The 18751-nt window shown below is 49.3% G+C and overlaps 1 protein-coding gene across 1 annotated transcript; it reads left to right on the top strand.

Annotated features, from left to right (window-relative positions):
* Positions 1-1046: 1046 nt before the first annotated feature.
* Positions 1047-5222, top strand: KRT13 (keratin 13). The gene is made up of 8 exons (XM_049859152.1): positions 1047-1586; positions 2613-2695; positions 2884-3040; positions 3208-3369; positions 3471-3596; positions 3688-3908; positions 4562-4587; positions 4916-5222. Exons 1-8 carry the CDS (start codon positions 1089-1091, stop codon positions 4993-4995), a joined length of 1353 nt encoding a protein of 450 aa, XP_049715109.1. The 5' UTR covers positions 1047-1088; the 3' UTR covers positions 4996-5222.
* Positions 5223-18751: the final 13529 nt, after the last annotated feature.

The raw sequence follows: 18751 nt of genomic DNA, 5'->3' as shown, positions 1-18751 counted from the left end.
TGTGTAATTGACTGGGAGAGGGCACGAGGAACTTTCTGAAGTGCTGGAAATGTTCCAGGTGGTGGTTACACAGGTGAACACATGGTTAAAACTTCAGATGTAGGTAAAACTGCATTGAGGTGGACACTCCTGATTTGTGAAAAATATACCCCAAAACACGAGCCTGCGTGTCTGATAGAACCGGACTTGGGTTTCGGGCCTGATTCTAGCCCTAAGGCTCGGCTTCCTCACATGTAAAATGGGGAAAATAGTAGGATCCACCTCATCGGTTATTGTGAAGATTAAATGAGACAGCCCAGTGTCTGCACACGGGAACTGTTATTATAACGTGCAGTGTCGTTGCCCCTTTCTGTGTTTCCGTATCCCCAGCTCTGTCAGATGGCCTCTAAAGCCTTTGGCCGCTGTGACTTTTTCTCATGGTCGTGGAGGAGTGTTTTTATCAATCTAAACATCTCTAAGGCAGTTGATTCTATATAGCACTGAACAAAGCTTGTGATCAGAGTTTTTGGGAGAACTGGAGTTGATGAAACACTCAGAAAGATACAGAATATTTTGATCAGAAGTTTTAGAAACTGGAAGAAGGGAGGCTGAGGGCTGTGGTGACCTGGCCAAGCCGTGGGCCACTCTGCACAGGGCCACTCTGCATATGGTGGCCCCTTGCTGCCAGAGGCTCCCTGGCAGGCCTTTGTAGCTCAGTCCTCATTCTCATACTGGGTGGGGCTAAGAGCCTGTGGAAGTATGCTCTCTAAGTGGAAAGGTGAAATATAGTTCATTTCTCAAAAGAGTAGTATCAAGCAGAACACGGCTCCCTCTGAATCATCCCTTTGTCAAGGATTAAAAAAAAGCCACCCCCCAAAGGCACAACCCACCCTGGAAAGCAGAGATGGCTGGGCTTGTAGGAATCAGAAGTGCAGTTGGCATCAAGTTCGAGGGTGGGGAGGGGAGGGGAGGGGAGGGGAGAAGATGGGGCGGTTGTCCAACCCCCGTGGAGGGTGTATAAAAAGCGTCCACTCTGGGGAAAAGCCATTGTCCTCGGCTCAGGCCCAACCAAGCTCCTGTCTGCACCTGCTTGCCACCTCGCTCTCACCATGAGTTCTCGCCTGCAGAGTTCCTCTGCCAGCTATGGAGGTGGTTTTGGGGCTGGCTCTTGCCAGCTGGGAGGAGGCCGCAGTATCTCTACCTGCTCCACCCGTGTTGTCTCTGGGGGATCAGCTGGGGGCTATGGGAGTGGCATAAGTTGTGGCTTTGGTGGAGGGGCTGGTAGTGGCTTTGTAGGTGGCTTTGGAAGTGGCTTCGGAGGTAGCTTCGGAGGTGGCTTCGGAGGTGGCTTCGGAGGTAGCTATGGTGTCGGTTTCAATGGTGGCTTTGGTGGTGGCGATGGCAGCCTCCTCTCTGGCAACGAGAAGATCACCATGCAGAACCTCAACGATCGCCTGGCTTCTTACCTGGAGAAGGTGCGTGCCCTGGAGGAGGCCAATGCCGACCTGGAAGTGAAGATCCGTGACTGGCACTTGAAGCAGAGTCCGACCAGCCCAGAGCGTGACTACAGCCACTACTACAAGATCATCGAGGAGCTCCGGGACAAGGTGAGCCCTGGGATGCCAAGGAAGTTTCCAGTGCAGGGCAGGCTGTGAAGGCAGGAAAAGCAGGATCCCAGGGGACCAGCCGAGGCCATGAGGATGGAATTCTCATCCTCTTGCAGGAGAAAATTCTAGTCTTTCACTACCCAGAGTCTCTACTCTGATGGGCTTCCTCATGCTGTAACACCCCAAATGCATTTTCTCCCATTATTCATTTTTATGGTTATTGTTACTCATGTCAAAATTTTTACTGCTTTCCAAACAGTTATGTTAATCAGCGACTCCATCTCTCTAAGCCTAGCCGACTGAGCTGTTTGGAAACCATGACAGTTTTAAAAGACACTAAGACTGTCTAAAATCAACAGAGAAAGGGATACATGCTCATTTGTTGGTCTATGAATAATTGTTTATTTTGTAGAAGCCCCATTTAAACTGTTATTCTCAGTTGGTGACAACCAAGTGGGGGTGTTAGGGAGCAGTGGCTTAGGTGGTGCTCAGCCTAGACTCCCTCGGTCATGGCCTATCCATCAGCTGTGCTACCAGCTTGTTGGAACAGAAATCCACCAGCCTGGGCTGAGCCCCAGCCAGGTGGAGTGGTTTTTAAGTGCTTGGCAATATATAAGTTTAGAAAAGAAATTCAAATGGAGGGAGACAGTAGTTGGATTTCCCCCACGCTAAGCTGGGAAATCAACTCTAGTTATTACTGAATATGTGGAACCTGGCTGAGCCCCTTCTGACTCTAATGAGGAGGTTCTCAATCCAGTGGCCTGGAGGGGTAGCTAGTCTGAGACTATGCAGTTGTGACTAATTAAAGATGATCTCAGTGGGGTTGTTGTCCTGAAATGCACCTCCTGGGGGGACCTGGTTCTACTGTTTACTTTCCAGAAGAGGAACTGAAGTCCTTAGGGAAATGCCTTGTCCCAGCTCACACAGCCAGTTAAGAGAACAAAACCAGCTTCTTCCCATGTTTTCTCAGTCCTCCTCCCCAAGCTCGTGGACCCTCTGGAGTTGACCTTTTTCTGTATTTTGTAGATCCTGGCAGCCACCATCGACAACAACCGGGTCCTTCTGGAGATTGACAATGCCAGGCTGGCTGCAGATGACTTCAGGCTCAAGTGAGTTTCTCTTATTTGCTTTTCCCAGAAGTCTCTTATTTTAGACAAATGCTCATCTGAGAAATGAATTTGGAGCATTCCAGGAACAAAGGTCTTAGAGAAATAGAGGAATCCAGTGCAGGTATAGGAGTAGTGTCGAATATCATCTATGTGTCGCTTTTTCAAAAAAAATGTTTTTATTCCTTTAGGTATGAGAACGAGCTGGCCTTGCGCCAGAGCGTGGAGGCCGACATCAATGGCCTGCGCAGGGTGCTGGATGAGCTGACCTTATCCAAGACTGACTTGGAAATGCAGATTGAGAGCCTGAATGAGGAGCTGGCATACATGAAGAAGAACCATGAGGAGGTAAGAGAGCTGAATCAACTCCAATGAGAAAGGGGAGCCCTCTGGGGTACTCTGACATAGTCTCCACTCTGGGGCCTGGAGAGGCTTTCCAAGGGCTTCCACAGTATTCAGAGCCAAGGGGAGGAAGGATGGGGAGCTTCACACATTTTCGTGTCCCGCCCCTACAGGAGATGAAGGAGTTCAGCAAGCAGGTGGTAGGCCAGGTCAACGTGGAGATGGATGCCACTCCGGGCATTGACTTGACCCGAGTGCTGGCAGAGATGAGGGAGCAGTATGAAGCCATGGCAGAGAAGAACCGCCGGGATGCTGAGGAATGGTTCCACAGCAAGGTACTCAGGCCCTCTCGCCGCACATAGCTAGGTGAACACCACCTCTTGATTAGGGCTCTATACCTGGGCTTCCCTACCACCTTCCTCCATTTGAATTTCAGAGTGTAGAGCTGAACAAGCAGGTGACTTCCAGCACCGCCATGATACAGACCAGCAAGACGGAGATCACAGAGCTCAGGCGCACGCTCCAGGGCCTGGAGATAGAGCTGCAGTCTCAGCTTAGCATGGTATTCCTACGGCCCCCTGCCTGTGGTCATTCCCTCTAGGCCTCCCTCTGGCCTGGCTCCCCTCATGACTTCTTCTCCATTGCCCCACCAGAAAGCTGGGCTAGAGAGCTCGGTGGCAGAGACAGAGTGCCGCTACGCCCTGCAGCTGCAGCAGATCCAGGGGCTCATTAGTGGCATCGAGCAGCAGCTGAGCGATCTCCGCAGTGAGATAGAGTGCCAGAACCAGGAGTACAAGGTGCTGCTGGACATCAAGACCCGACTGGAGCAGGAGATCGCCACCTACCGCAGCTTGCTCGAGGGCCAGGACGCCAAGTAGGTCCTCTTGGCCTCTCGGGAAAGTAACGCCTGGACCCTGGCGTGCTGGAGCAGGGGAGCTTTAGAGACCAGGCCCTCATGTCACAGAGGACAGGATGAGGCTCAGGCAGGGGAGGGACCTATCTGAGCTTGAACAGCCTGGCAGAATATCCAGGACCAGAACCCCCTGGTCCCCTGAGTCAGACTCTGGTGGTGTTTCCTGAGCAAACTGCAGCATCCAAACCTTTAAGCTTTCTAATTCAGGTCTCTGAGTTGGATGGAAAGAGGAGGGACCATGGACTGGGCATCTAATATTGGAAAAACATTAGCTTGGGTTCAGCTCATCCAGTTGCAGGGATCCAGTCATCCTATGGGCTCAGGGGGTGGGGTGGGGTAGGGGGACACTGAGTTAACTAGGGACCGGACAAAGCTTCCGGAAAATGCCCTGAAGCCCTGGGGCCAATAATATCTCCTCCTGAGGCCTTTTTGTCTTCGACAGACAAACGGATCTGGTGGGCACCTGATGCTAGTACCCTTGGGTTGGGGGCACAGCTGGGTGGAAAAGCCCAAAAAGGGGCCCCAACTGATAATCTGAGTCCCCATGAGGAGGACAGATGAGCACCTGCCCTTGGTCACCTTCTGCTCACTGCTGCCTCTCTCCTCTTTCCCAGGATGATTGGCTTCCCCTCTGGAGGAGGTAAGGAAGGGCCCTATGGGGAGGTAGGGTCAGGCTCTGTTCACTGCCCTGGGTGGGGAGGCAGTGCTGGGTCTCCAACTGTAGGGAGGGAGGGAGCTGGGGTGGAAGCGGTCATTTGCTCTTTTGTTTTCTTTCAAAATAGTCCCCTGCCCCAAAGAGCCATTGGGCTGTATTGGAGGGAGCCACTTTCGGGGACAATAGAAGACAGTCCCCATCAACACACCACCTGGCTAATCAGGGGTTTGTGAAACCCTTTGGGGGGCTCTCACCTGGCCTGAGTGGGTCTTCTCCAGCCTGGACATCTCTTGTCTCTTCTTCCATTTCCCAGGAAACAGCGGCAGCGCTTCTACCACCGTCTCTACTCGCCGCACTTCTGAAACCCGTACTTCTGAAACCCGCAAAGCCTAAATCTGCCTAGCACCCTTCCCTTTGTCTTTGGCACCCAGAGGAGGAGTCAGTGATGGTTCTCTGCAGGAGAGAGGTGGGACTGCCAGAGGGGAGGCTCCCTACCCCCTTCTCAGGATGCCCAGCCTCCACTCTTCCAAGGGGGCCTTCTCTCCCAGTCGGCTCCAGCTTGACTACTCTTTGGTTTTACAGCTTCTCTACTAAAATGAAAAGACCTGTCAATAAAATTTCCTGTCTTCTGCAAACATATTTCTGATTCTGGCCTGGTTTCTGAGGATGGCATCCGTCGGTGCCCTGATTTAGGGCTGGGGGGCAAGTGAGCGTGGTTGGGCTGATCGGGTAAACAAGCAAGGACCTGGCCCAGAGATAATCCACCTAAGAAGCACACAAGGCATGTGGGCCAACCACTGGAGCACACAAGTTCGACAATGACAAACACACAGACACAGTAACCCATAGACAATGGCTCCCAGCAAACATGGACCAATGTCCCAAACCGGACACCTGGAGGGGTGGGTGAACCAGGTCAACACCCTATAGTATAGCCAACAATCAAGGCAACATGAGGTTGTAGTGGAGTCAAGTGATGGGGCCAGGGTGGGAAAGAGATATAGTGGCTTTTGGGGCAGGCTGCTAGGGGTTGGCTAAGAGAGGATTCGGGAAGGAGCCTTGATGTATGAGGTCCAGGACAATGATCTCAGCCCCAACCTGCTGCTCCCTGCTTCCCGCAGAGAATGCTTCCTTTCAGGCCAGCAGGCTCCATTTTGTCCTGTGGCATCCAGTCCTGCCTCTCACCCCAAGGTTCTGCCTTTCCAAACTATAAGGCTGGAAGCCTTGGTGCCCTTCCTTGTTCAGTGAGTGATTCCAGCCTGAACAGGCTCTTCTCCTTCCTATTCTCTCTGCACACCCTGTTCTCTCTCCCCACCTCTTTGGATGTCCCACTTGGATTTGGGGCCTCCTCTTGCTCTGCTCACTTCTTACCTGTTGGCTTGTTCCTTTGGGTTTCAGCGTAGGCATTCTTCTCTTTTTTCTGTTTACTCTCCCTTTGGGCTGTCTAGGACAGGTCCATGGTTACCACGACCGGTATGTTCTGATGACTCCCAAACCTAGATCTCCAGTTGAGGTCCCACTTCTCACTTCAGACACACATGGTGGCTGTGCACTGGACATCTCCACTTCAAAATGACACGTTGCAGGAGGCTCCTTTTTCTTTCAGACCTGCTTCTTTCTGCCCCACCTCAGAGAACCTGGAAATTCAAGCCAGGCAGGAGCCAGGGAGCCATCTTAGGCTCCCCTATCTCTCTCCTCTCTTCACAAATCCCTCCTGTGGAGTTTGTTTTACCTGTAACTTCTTCCCCACCCCCCTGGTCCTAACTTTCTGGGTGTGTGACCACAGCCTCCTCACCTCCAATTTAGCTTCCCCTTCATTTTCGCTCTGCACTCCAGCCAGGGTGATTGCCTGGAACCACAAATCTTTCTCCAAAACCTCTCTCAGTAGCTTCCCACTGGCCATCCCAAGTCTTGCCGCTGTAAATGGTTATTGGTGGTTTGGACACCTCAGGGCCCTTTTTCGAAGTGTGGCCTCAGCTCGAACCAACCTTCCTCCTCCTCTTTCTCTTCCCACTCCCATCGTGGTTTTATTGGAGACTCCCAGATTTATTTAATTTGTTCAAAACTGAGCTGAAATGTTTGCTGGTCAAGGAAGCCTGCTGTGGCCTCCAAGAGTGAGGTTGACACTCTCTTGTGTGGCCCCTGGGCTCTGCACAGAGGCCCACCATGGCGTCTAGTGAGTATGGGCACTCTTAGGTGTTCACGTGCCTGTGTCCATGGCCCCAGAGTTGACCAAGAGTACCTATGTCTTCTTTACCTTTGTTATCCTAACGGCCTAGCCTAGCATACTGCTGGTATACAGGAGGAGCTCAGTAAATGCTTAAATGAAAAGATTTCCTTTCAGATTGAGGAAATTCCTCTCAGATGCCATTTGATTTTGTCACACGGTTTTAGCCCAGAGGGCAGGCCTAAAAGCCATCTGCTGCCTTTTTTTTTTTTTTGTCCGCCTCCTCATTTCCCCCTCCTGCTTCATTTATTTCCTCCTCCATTATCTTCCTTCTCTTCTGCCACCTAAGCCAACTGTGGGCTCCAGGCGGTCGGCCAGCTTGCTCTCACAGGGGTCGCTCAGACATGGCCGACCCAGCTCTCTAAGCCAGAAGAAAGAGATTCCACATTGTGCACATCCTCCACTACAGAACGAGGTGACGCTCAATTCAATTTTTACCCCCAGAACTGTGCTAGGAGCCAAGGAGGCAATGAGAAACAAGACATGGTCCTTAAGTCCAAAACCTTTTTAGGTTTTTGGTTAGTCTATTTAGTCAGCAACTGTTTATTGAATGTCTACTGTATACCAGGTACTGTACTAGATCTCAGAGAGAAAGAAACAAATGAAAGGCAGTCTCTGGTATAAACCTCAAAGAATTAAAAATAGGAACTCAAACAAACACTTGTACTCCAGTGTGCATAGCAGCATCGTTCACAACAGCCGAAAGGTGGAAACAACCCAAGTGTCCATCAACTGATGAATAAAACAAAAAGTGGTACACCCAGGTAATGGAATATTACAAAGCCATAAAAAGAAATGAAGTACTGATACATGCAACCACATGGACGACTTCGAAAACATCATGCTGATCGAAATAGGCCAGTTACAAAAGGACACACATTGTATGATTCCACTTATATGAAATATCGAGAACAGGCATATTCATAGAGACAGAAAGTAGATTAGATGGGGTGGGTGGGATAGGGACTTATTCCCTGAAGGGCACAGAGTTTCTGTTTGGGTGATGAAAAAGGTTTGGGACTAGAGAGTGGTGATGATTGCACGATATTGTCAATGTAATGAATACCACTGAATTGTACACTTAGAAGTGGTTGAGATGGCAAATTTTATGTTATATATATTTAAGCACCATAAGAAAAAAAAAATAAGAAAAAGACATAAAAAATAAAAGGCAGCCTCTGTCTTTGGACTGAAGAGGAGAGGGGAGGAAGAGACACCTACGACAATAAGTTATTACAACTCTCAAGACTCAGCTCAGGTTTCACCTTTTACAATAGGCCTTCTCTGATCTTCCTCCACCACTTCGTGTCCTGAACCCGGGGGCTGGTGGCCATCACAGCAACTACTGGGCAGTGTGCTGCTGAGGGCACACTGGCTCTGCAGCTGGATTGTCTGGTTTGCATTTTGGCTCTGCCACTTTGTCAACATACACCCCTGGGTGACGTCACTTTACCCTCCTGGCCTCAGTTTCTGCACCTGCTCAGTACTGCCTGCCTTGTAAGGTTATTACAAGTAAAGTGCATAGGACAGTTCCTGGCACTAGTAAAAGTGCTCAATAAGCAATGGCGTTTGTTATTACCTTTCTGATTTTCTTTCTTTTTTTTTTTTTAGTGTAAGATTTATTTATTTTTTGATTTTTTGAATTGTACTTTAGATGAAGATTTACAGAGCAATCTAGTTTCTTATTAAACAATTAACACACACATTGCTTTGTGACCTTGGTTGCCAACCCCACTGCATGTCAACACTCTCCCTTTCTTGACCTTGGGTTTCCCATTACCAGCTTTCCTGTCCCCTCCTGCCTTCTTGTCTTTGCTCCTGGGCTGGTGTGGCCATTTGGTCTAGTTTTGTTTTATGGGCCTGTCTAATCTTTGGTTGAAGGGTGAAACTCAGGAATGACTTCATTACTGAGCTATCAGGGTGTCCAGGGGCCATACTGTCAGGGTTTCTCCAGTCTCTGTCAGACCAGTAAGTCTGGTCTTTTTTTTTTGTGAGTTAGGATTCTGTTCTACATTTTTCTCCAGCTGTGTCCGGGACCCTCTGCTGTGATCCTTGTCAGAACAAGTCGATGGTGACCTTTCCAGTTTTCTTTTCTAACCTGTGAGCTACCATAAGGGTAGATTCTAGTCATCCTAATACCTAGAATATTATAGGTGCTCAATTGATACATTGGGTGGAGGAATGAATGACTGAATAAATGCAACAGGTTATGGGAAATGAGAGAGGCGAGTAAGCACACTGTGCTGAGGGTGCAAGGAGAAGGGACTGAAGGAGGGGCTGGGTCAGAGAGGGGTCTTCAAAGCTGAGCTGCCTGTGGCTTGTCCAAGACACTCTGGGGACCGGACCTGGGGCCTTGCTGGGCATGGGACAGCCCCTTTCCTGGGACCCAACCTCCTCCTTTTCTGAGCTTGTGTTGGGGAGTACGTTGGGGTGTGAGGTTAGCTGCTCAGGTGGAGCAGCGGGAGATTCTGGCTTGGAAGTCTCTCACCAGATCCCAGGGAGGAGGCTGAGAACCTGGGCCACGTTGAAGATCTGTGGCCCCATCCAGAATCCTGGGAAGCTGGGAGGGCAGCCCAGAAGGAGGCATTTTGGTCAAAGCCAACCCGGGAGCCTTCCTGAGCTAGGAGAAGGTGGTTGCTCCAGCACGCTGATCTGAGTGGTGGAGAGGCAGGAGGTGGGGAACCTGCCTTTCCATCTAGGACTCAGTTTTATCCCCTTAGTCATCTGCATGGGGCAGCTATTAAAGGGAGGGCAGATTTATCAGACCTGCTGGGTAAATACCGCCCACTCCGCTATCCCCTCAAGAGGTGGTTTGGCCTAGGTCCCCAGCCCCACCTGAGTCTCACAGCACTGCTTCCTGGAGCTTCTGGTATGAGAACCAGCCCTGCCCCATGGATGCCTGTCTGACTAATCTCTACCTCAGTGACTGTTAGCAGAATGAATGCATGTTAATGCAAGAGATGCCAAAATAAAGGGGCTAATATTAAAGAGGGAAAATAATAGTGTGTTTTTTTTTTTTAGCACTTTACACTCTACTAAGCACCTTTTCATCTCTTATTTCATCTTCACAACAATCCCATGAGCTGGTACTGTTGTGCTCATTTTACAGATGAAAAGACTTGAGGCACAAGCTGGTTAAGTGACCTGCCTAGTGTGATAGCTGGGATCCAGAGCTCCCACGTGCTTTCCAAGACAGGCTGGGCCTTTGCTGAGGGTCAAACATTCAGCTCTTGGAATCTGAGGTAAGAAAAGAGGCTCTCTCCCAGGCCCTACCTCAGGAGACAAATCAACCGTGGAATGTTCCCATGGCGTTCCAGTGCTTTGTACTAGGTTGAGCTCTGGAGGGAAGAGCCTGGCACACAGCAGGTGTCTCACCAAAAAGTCCTTTGCCACAGAGTCAATTTCAACTCATAGTGGCCCTATAGGACAGAGTAGAACTGCCCCACAGAGTTTCCAAGGAATAGTTGGTAGATACGAACTGCTGACCTTTTGGTTTGCAGCCAGACTCTTAACCACTGGGCCACCAGGGCTTCAGGTGCCCTACCAAAAAAAAAAAAAAAAAAATTTTTTTTTTTTTTTTTTTTAGTGGATAAATGCTTTGCTGCTTGTGTGACTCCAGGTTGCTTCACCCTTTCTCCTCTTCACAGTGTGCGAAGGGCGCCTCCCTCTCCCCGGGCTCTCTGCCCTCCCACTGGGCTGTGTATCTGGCTCGGGCCCTGCAGGGGGCAGACTCACACCAGAAAGCAGATCAGGGCCTCTTTGGCCACCTGCTGGGATAGAGGGAAGAGGGCAGGGTCCCAGTCTTGTTCCCTCCCAGACCTGGGTCCGTCACAGGATCCTGTCCAGTCCCCAGTGTTGTGCTGGCCAAGTGAGCACTCTGGCCAGCAGAGAAGGGCTGAGGGCAGAATTCTGGCCACCAGACCCATTTGGTGCCTGTGGCCCTCCCGGTTTTTATTTATTTTTTATACAATACCTGGCACATTGTAAATCCTTATATATGAGATGATATTAAGATTATTTGTAATTGAGGATATCTAGTGATGAATATACAAATGCTTGGAAACCCTAGTGGTGTAGAGGCTAAGTGCTACGGCTGCTAACCAAAAGGTTGGCAGTTCGAATCCACCAGGCGCTCCTTGGAAACTCTGTGGGGCAGTTCTACTCTGTCCTATAGGGTCCCTACGAGTTGGAATTGACTTGACGACAACCGATTTGGTTTGGTTTTTTATACAAATGCTTGTTCCAAATAAGACAACTTTAAGATACATGATATTCTTTGTGTGTGTGTGTGTGTGTGTGTGAAAAAATGTGTATAACAAAACATTTACCTGTTCAACCATTTTTATATGTACCATTTGGTGATATTAATTAGGTCCACCACATTGGGCAACCATCACCACTGTCCGTTTACAAAATTTTTCATCACCCTTAACAGACTCAGCAAACCGAAAACCAAACCCATTGCCATTGAGTAGAATTCCAACTCATAACAACCTTACAGGACAGAGTAGAACTGCCTCATAGGATTTCCAAAGCTGTAGATCTTTAGGAATGCAGACTGCCACATCTTTCTCCTTTGGAACAATTGGTGGTTTTGAACTGCTGACCTAATCAGCAGCTGATTGCTTAACCACTGTGCAACAGTGTTAATCAAAAACAGCGTTAATCAAAAGCTTCCCTCTTCCCCCTCCTACCTGCTTTCGGTGACCACTAATAAACTTTGGTCTCCATGTGTTTGCCTATTCTGGATATTTCATGTAAGTGGAATGACACAGTATTTACCCTTTAGTGTCTGACTTCTTTCACTCAGCATAATATTTTTCAGATTCATCTATGTCATAGCATGTATCAGAACTTCATTTCTCCTTACAGCTGGATAACATTCCATTGTATGGATATATAGCATTTTGTGTAACCATTCATCTGTTGATGGACACTTGGGTGGTTTCCACCTTTTCACTATTGTGTAAGGGTGGAAACACTGAAGTACAAGTATCTGTTTGCGTTCCTGCTGGCAAGGCTTTTGGGCGTACTGCTAGGAGTGAAATTGCTATGTCCTATGGTAATACTGTGTTTAACTTTCTCAGGAACTGCCAAACTGTTTTCCACATTTGCTGCTCCATTTTACCTTCTTACCAACAATGGGAGAGAGTTCCAGTTTCTCCACAGCCTTGTCAACACTTGTTGTTTTCCACTTTTTTTTTTTTTAAGTATAATATCTATTCAAGTGGGGGTGAAGTGGTCTTATTGTGTATTTTTTTTGGTAACCACTATGTTTGCTTTACTCATATTAAGGAAGGTGTTGTATTTGATTTCATAATGTCGTTTTCCTTTTTTAAATTGTGGTAAATATGTATGTAACAAACCATTTGCCATTTCAACAATCTTCACATGTGCAGTTCAGTGATAGTAACTATGTTCATCATGTTGTTTAAGCATCTCATTGTGGTTTTAATTTGCATTTCCCTAGTGAATAACTGAAGCCCTGGTGGTACAGTGGTTAAGAACTCGGCTGCTAACCAAAAGGTTGGCAGTTCCAATCTACCAGGTGCTCGTGGGAAACCCTATGGGGCAGTTCTACTCTGTCCTATAGGGTCGCTATGAGTCGGAATCAACTCGATTGCAACAGGTTAATGACTAATGATGTTGAGCATTTTTCATGTGCTCATTGGCCACCTGTATATCTTCTCTGGTGAAATGTTTGTCCCCGTTTTGGGGCAATTGCTGTGGGGATCCACAGAAGATCCAGAGTTTAAGATAAGGGTGCTCAGGCCTTCCTGGCAGGGGTAATCTCACTGTCCCTCTGAGGGAAAACCTGGGGAAGAGAAGGAAGAGGTGTCATAGACGGGGTATGGGTTGATGGGTGCACTGATGTACCATTCCAGCTGCTCCCATACCAGCCACTGGCCCTTTTTCCCTGTCTGTCTGGCTCAGTGCATCTCAGGGGCTACCTGGGACCTACCCCCTTTTTGAAGGCATTCCTGGGGCTGTTAGTGGCTGGAACAGACCCGGATATGTGCGTTGTGCCCCTTGGAGCAGTTGCTCTGGGAGCTCTGAAAGAGCTGGGCACACTTCAGACTCTCCATCCTCCAACAGGGATTGGGAGTTGTCAGGACAGTGGGTGGGTGCTGCTGAGACTCGTACAGGCACCTGTTAGGGTGGGTATTTCAGGGGAGTTAGCAAAGAGCTGGTATTCACCCTTCTGGCCCATTTTTATGATCCGTCATAATAACTTTGTGGCTTCTTTCATCCAAGGATCTCAGACCAGTTACAAAGTAAAATCCATGGTGTCAAGCATGGTAATTACTGTCTGGAGCCCAGTGTCTGGTTTGCAGATGCTCTGTCGTTAGTGGGAAGAAGTTGGGTCAGCTGCACACCAGAACCTGTAAACACAGACCATTGAATCCCATCAAACAGGGTGCTTGGGAAATTTGCTTTCTGGTTCAGCTAAGTGGTACCTGGGTACCAGCAAGTGCCTGCAGGATCAGCTTTTCTCTCCCAGTGGGCCTCACTGTGCATCTCCCACAAACCACAGGCTGTCTAAGCACATCAGGGAGGGAAATGACAGCTCTGGAATTCTCTGGGCCATAAAAGCTGGGTGGGGGGAGTCAGGGGATCTGAGCAGGAAGCCCTGAACTCTTCAGATGGGAGCTGTCGGCAAGCGCAGCTGTGCAGGAAGAGCCAGCAGGCAGTGTGCCCGGGAACATGGAAGGCCGAGCTTGGTGTGAGAGGACTGGAGAGGTATGGCTTAAGATTGGGGTCAGCAGAAGAACTAGATGGCGTCCAGCTACAACCGATGACTGCCCTGACAGGGAACACAACAGAGAACCCCTGAAGGAACAGGAGAGCAGTGGGATGCAGAGCCCAAATTCTCATAAGACCAGACTTAATGGTCTGACTGAGACTGGAAGGACCCCAGTGATCATGGCCCCCAGACCTTCTGTTGCCTCAGGACGGGAACCATTCCCGAAGCCAACTCTTCAGACAGGGATTGGACTGGAAAATGGGTTGGAGAGGGATGCTGGTGAGGAGTGAGCTTCTTGGATCAGGTGGACACTTGAGACTATGTTGGCATCTCCTGCCTGGAGGGGAGATGAGAGGGTGGAGGGGGTTAGAAGCTGGCGAAAAGGACATGAAAAGAGAGAGTGGAGGGAGAGAGTGGGCTGTCTCATTAGGGGGAGAGTAATTGGGAGTGTGTAGCAAGGTGTATATGGGTTTTTGTGTGAGAGGCTGACTTGATTTTTAAACTTTCACTTAAAGCACAATAAAAATTATTAAAAAAAAAGATTGGGGTCAGGGTGGCTCTCTAGGTATCCGCCATACCCAGAGTGCCTTGGAACAGAATCCTGAAGCCCTGGGCAATTGCCAAAACCATGCCCCAGGGGGAGAGCAATACCTTTGTATTTTGGGGGAGATGAGATTTTTGGGGCAATTCTGGTCTGGGCTAAGTGGGAGTTTCAAGGCCTAATAGCCTTGAGAGAAAGGCTTGGTGATCTGCTTCCGAAAGGTCACAGTCATGAAAACCCTATGGAGCACAGCTCTACTCTGACACACATGGGGTCACCATGAGTCAGAATTGACCCCACGGCAATTGGTTTGGATTTTAGAGGCCCACTGGGAGTTCAGGTCATGCAAGGAAAAGCATGCAGGGAAGCTGGATGCTCATGGGCTATAGAATCTCAGGAGGAGGCACTGCCCATGACCATTAATTACTCAGCCAGGGAGTGGAGAAAGACTTCCTTGGTCATTTAGTGTGTGTCCAGATTGCCCTTAGCCTGGTGAACCTGGTGATGGCAGGGAGGTAGGTCGAAGTTTGGGGCACAGGCTGGAGGACAGGGAAATGGAGCAGAAACAGACTTGCTAAGTCTTGCTTGGCAAGGTCTGAGTCACTTTGCTGGAGGCAGCTGTGTTCATGGCAGAATGTCACCGAAATGGCCAGGACAAGAAGAGGGCAACCTAGCACCACACCTTAGAGTGCTGCTTGCTGGACCTGTGAGGGTAAAAATGGCAGCCACTGAGTACAGCCACATAAGCACAGAAAGGTGTGGTTTTCCAAAGGCAGCCTGTCTCTGAGAATTGCCAGTCGTGGTGACGGGCCACAGTGAGAGGTAAGAAGGTACAGCTGTGTCTTATTTGGCCAAGGCTTTCAACCAGTTGCTCCTTACCTAGGGGTTGCCAGGTAAAATAAACGTTGTCCAGTTAAGTTTGAATTTCAAGTAAACACAAATAATTTTTTAGTATAAATATGTCCCAAAGATTACATGTATATTTATTTGCTGAATCTGGCAACCCTGTCCTTACCAGGTCTGCAAACAGCCCTGAGTCTCCCAACTTCAAAGCTGAATAAGTGCAACCTTTCCCCAGTTCGCTGGAAAAATTAAATTGGTGGCTAGAAATGTCTTACTTGTAAGGCTTTTTTTTTCCTCCCATAATGCTTCCTTCCATTTTGTGTACCTGTTACTGCATGCCTGTACTAGGATCTAACATAAGCTGGCAGCAAGCAGATTTGGCATGAGGTGATTTGACAGAATATAGTAACAGGCTTTTCAGTGACGGGCCAGGAATCCCAGGTGCTTTGCTCCTTGAGCAAATTCTTTGTTAGAAGGCAAAAGCAGTTGTGTGGGGGCAATGGAGATCAGTTGTGGGCTCCAGTGTCCTGGGTGGGTACTGGGTAGGGTCTGAAGAGCTTAAGACACAAAATCTATATTTCTTAATGCCTCTTATAACGGGAAATTCTCCAGGACCTGTGTGTATAGGGCTCAAAGTTGGAACAAGCCGTAGGCGAAAACCAGGAAGGTGGAGCCTAAATTGAAGAGACACTGCCATTGAACTTCTTGAATGATTTACTTCCATTGGTGCCCATTGGTAGGACCTGTCTGTCCTATGGGCCACTGTCTAGACTGTTTCCTCCTCTGTCTTTAGGGTACTGTCATGGTGGTGGGGGCTGGCACCCAGAAGGAAAGACAGAATCTGCTTTGAGAACTCATTTCCCTCTTGGGCTGAGCCTTGTGCCCTGTGTATTAAAGGGACTGCTCAGAGCTGGACAGAAGGAGACTCAGGCTTGATTGCTTGGGTCTTTGCCCATGGAGAAGCTTGGCTTTCAGGTGCAAGCTCAGTTGAGGCTGGAGACTTTAGTAAAGAAAGAGCCACAAAATCAGCAGCTGAGCTTGAACTTGGTGACTTTCCAGGATGGGAAAAGCAAGGGTGTTTTCTGTTCTCACAGCTGCATCCCCGCCTCCCATCCCCCCTCCCCACCAAAGTCCAGAATATGGTGGACAGAGAGCCTTCTGTCAGCACTTGAGCCCTATACCCAGCACCTGTGCCTGTGGGTGGGGTCGGGGCTTTTGAGAGCTTCTAAAGTAAGTATCAGAGGCCAGATAGAGAGCCTTGACCATGAGAAGTCCCTGCAGCTCTGGACACAGTCCTAGGCACTTCCTCTTGGAGCAGCCAGGTCAGGCCTCAAAATCAGCATCCCATTAAACCAGGGCAAGTGGTTTGTGTCCTAGAAAGAGCATTAGACAGGGGCTATATGGGCTCTAGGAACAGTTCTGAGCCCTTAAGTCTATGAAATGGTTTCCTGTTTATCAAACACATTTTAATTTAATTTTCATAATCCTATGAATGGAATATTATGCTTTCCGACCTTCTCTTGGAAAACTTGAGGCTTAGAAGGATTGAGTTGCTCAAATCCAGGTCTGGCCCAGTCCCTTGCCCTGGCTATCTAGCCCTATATGGCTTAAGCCTCCTTAACTCTGCTTTCTCCTGTGGACTAGTAACAGAGAAGGGACCGGGGTAGGGTGGAGGGTGACCAAGTCACAGGAACTCCTAGGCAACTCCTGCCAGCTCCAGAAGATACGCTTGGGTATCTCATCCTATAATGTCCAACCTGGAAGAGACGAGGAGCTTGTCTTGTCCATGCCCTTCCTTGTTCAGGATGGGGCTCTGAGAGTGGACAGTGTTCCCACAGGGAGTTTGGGGGCAGGACTCTGCTGGAGTTCAGATCTCCGGACTCTTAGTCCAGTGCACTTTTGACTGATGTTAAAAAGAATGGTCAGAACAGGATTCTATTCTAAAATGGAGCCTGGTGAATGGGAAAAGGAAGCCTTGGTTTACTTAACACTGAGCAGCTGGATGTTCTCTAGAGCTGGACCACAGGGGGTGGCTCACCTGGAGCCGCAGCTCTGTGAACCCTGGGCTCTCTCCTCTGACGTAGGATGAGCACTTGTTCCTCTTGGCTTCATCCATCCTGTGATGGTCCAGGCTCCTGAGACGGAAGTCCTGAGGAATTCCTCCCATGAGTCCCCACCATACTTTCTCTGAGAGGTGGCCCTGCCATCTACAACATGGATAAAGGCAGGGGACTGAAAGTGGCTGACAGACTTTCTCCTTTGATCAGCTTGCCCTGCTCTGGGAGAGGCATATGGCTGTCCCACAGCCCTGGAGATACCTGCCTGGACTCTGGCCCACAGTGGCCATAGTGGCCTTCCTGAGTGCCCAGGCCGAGAGTGGTGGGACCATCCAGAGCAGCGGACACCTGAAAGAACACACAGGAACAGCTTCAGATAAGGATCCCACAGTGGAAGAATTAAAAGGAAAAAAAAAAAAAGAAAGTTAACTTCAGATGGCCAACAGCCAGAGACCCCAAACAGAGGAGAGCTGTGCAAATGGCTTGGTGAGGACAGCCATCACGGCCTGTATTGCAGGATGAACCCTGTGTGACACAAATGAGGTACACTGAGGTTTGGGTGTGTTAAGGGCTTGCCTGAATCTGCCCAAGAGTGGCAGCTGGTCTCTGCACTAATCGTTCTAGAAAAGAAAGGGGGAGGGGACACTTATAGGAGGTCTGGCCAGAGTCCCTGTCCCTATCCTGATAGCTCAGTAGTCCTCAAATGGAGATGATTTTCACCCCCAGGGATATTTGACAATGTCAGGAGACCTTTTTCCGGCTGTCACAACGGGGGGAGGGGCTGCTGCTAGCATCCAGCGGTAGAAGCCTGGTAGGCTGCTAAACATCCTATAACGCACAGGACAGCCCCTCACAACAAGGGATTATTCGACCCCAAATGTCAATAGTGCTGAGGTGCAGAAACTGTGAGCACCCACCCAAGGCGAGGGAGGGCGGGGCAGCTGAGCAAACACCGGCTCACTGCTGAGGCCGCCAGAACTTTGGCGGGTGGATGCCCCTGCCCTCCACTCCCAGGAGGGGCTGTGTAGAGTGCCTCCCAGTAAGCCCAACTTGAGATGTTCTGAGCATCTTGTCACGCTGGCTCCTACCCTGGGTGAGGTGTGTTCCTAACAGCTGATCCTCCTTGAGCAATTTCAGAGAGAAGCTTATAAAGCGTTTGAAGAGTTTGGTAAATGACAACTTCAGAAGCACATAAATACTTTCATAAACACGGGCCTTGTAAACCCAGTCAGCGTGGGACTGTTTATAGGCTGTCCTCGCCCCGGAAAGCCCAAGTTGCGTGGGGGAAGGACCGAGCTTACCTTTGGTCCTTAATTTTCAGATTCTCCTCTCAGCTTGCTAACTATCTCGCAATTTTTCTTTTTGTTCTTTTTAACCCTTCCCTGTCCACAGAGTTTGCTATTGACCACCTGGAACCTGTTTAGGAATCAGAGGGTCAGAATGGGCTGTCCCTGGGTCCTGTGCTACCCTCCTAGGTTCAAAGAGCTGTGGCTACAAAAGGAATGGCCCTTCAGCTCCACCCATGGATCCCGAGCTCGTGGACCCATACTGGCAGGAGACACTTCATAATGATGTGGTCACCAATCGCCTGAGGCATTGGCTGTGGGACACCTTCTGCCCCCATGGCCACCAAGTTGTGCACAGTGGGCAGGCAGGTCTTATCCTTAGCAGCCCCATTGAGAGAGTCCCAGGATTCTTTGCTAGTCATAGCCATAAACCATCATCAAAGATTGTCC

This window comes from Elephas maximus, chromosome 19 (assembly GCF_024166365.1).
Source record: "Elephas maximus indicus isolate mEleMax1 chromosome 19, mEleMax1 primary haplotype, whole genome shotgun sequence".
Taxonomy (NCBI): Eukaryota; Metazoa; Chordata; class Mammalia; order Proboscidea; family Elephantidae; genus Elephas; species Elephas maximus.
The sequence above is the reverse complement of the archived record's forward strand: the minus strand, read 5'-3'. Positions and strand labels throughout refer to the sequence as shown.

Bases quoted from the DNA above. Each gene is read 5' to 3' on its own strand.
- KRT13 (XM_049859152.1), top strand. From the start codon at position 1,089: ATGAGTTCTCGCCTGCAGAGTTCCTCTGCCAGCTATGGAGGTGGTTTT. The intron at 3,370-3,470 runs GTACTCAGGCCC...TTTGAATTTCAG, and splicing joins AGGAATGGTTCCACAGCAAG to AGTGTAGAGCTGAACAAGCA. The intron at 3,909-4,561 runs GTAGGTCCTCTT...CCTCTTTCCCAG, and splicing joins CTCGAGGGCCAGGACGCCAA to GATGATTGGCTTCCCCTCTG.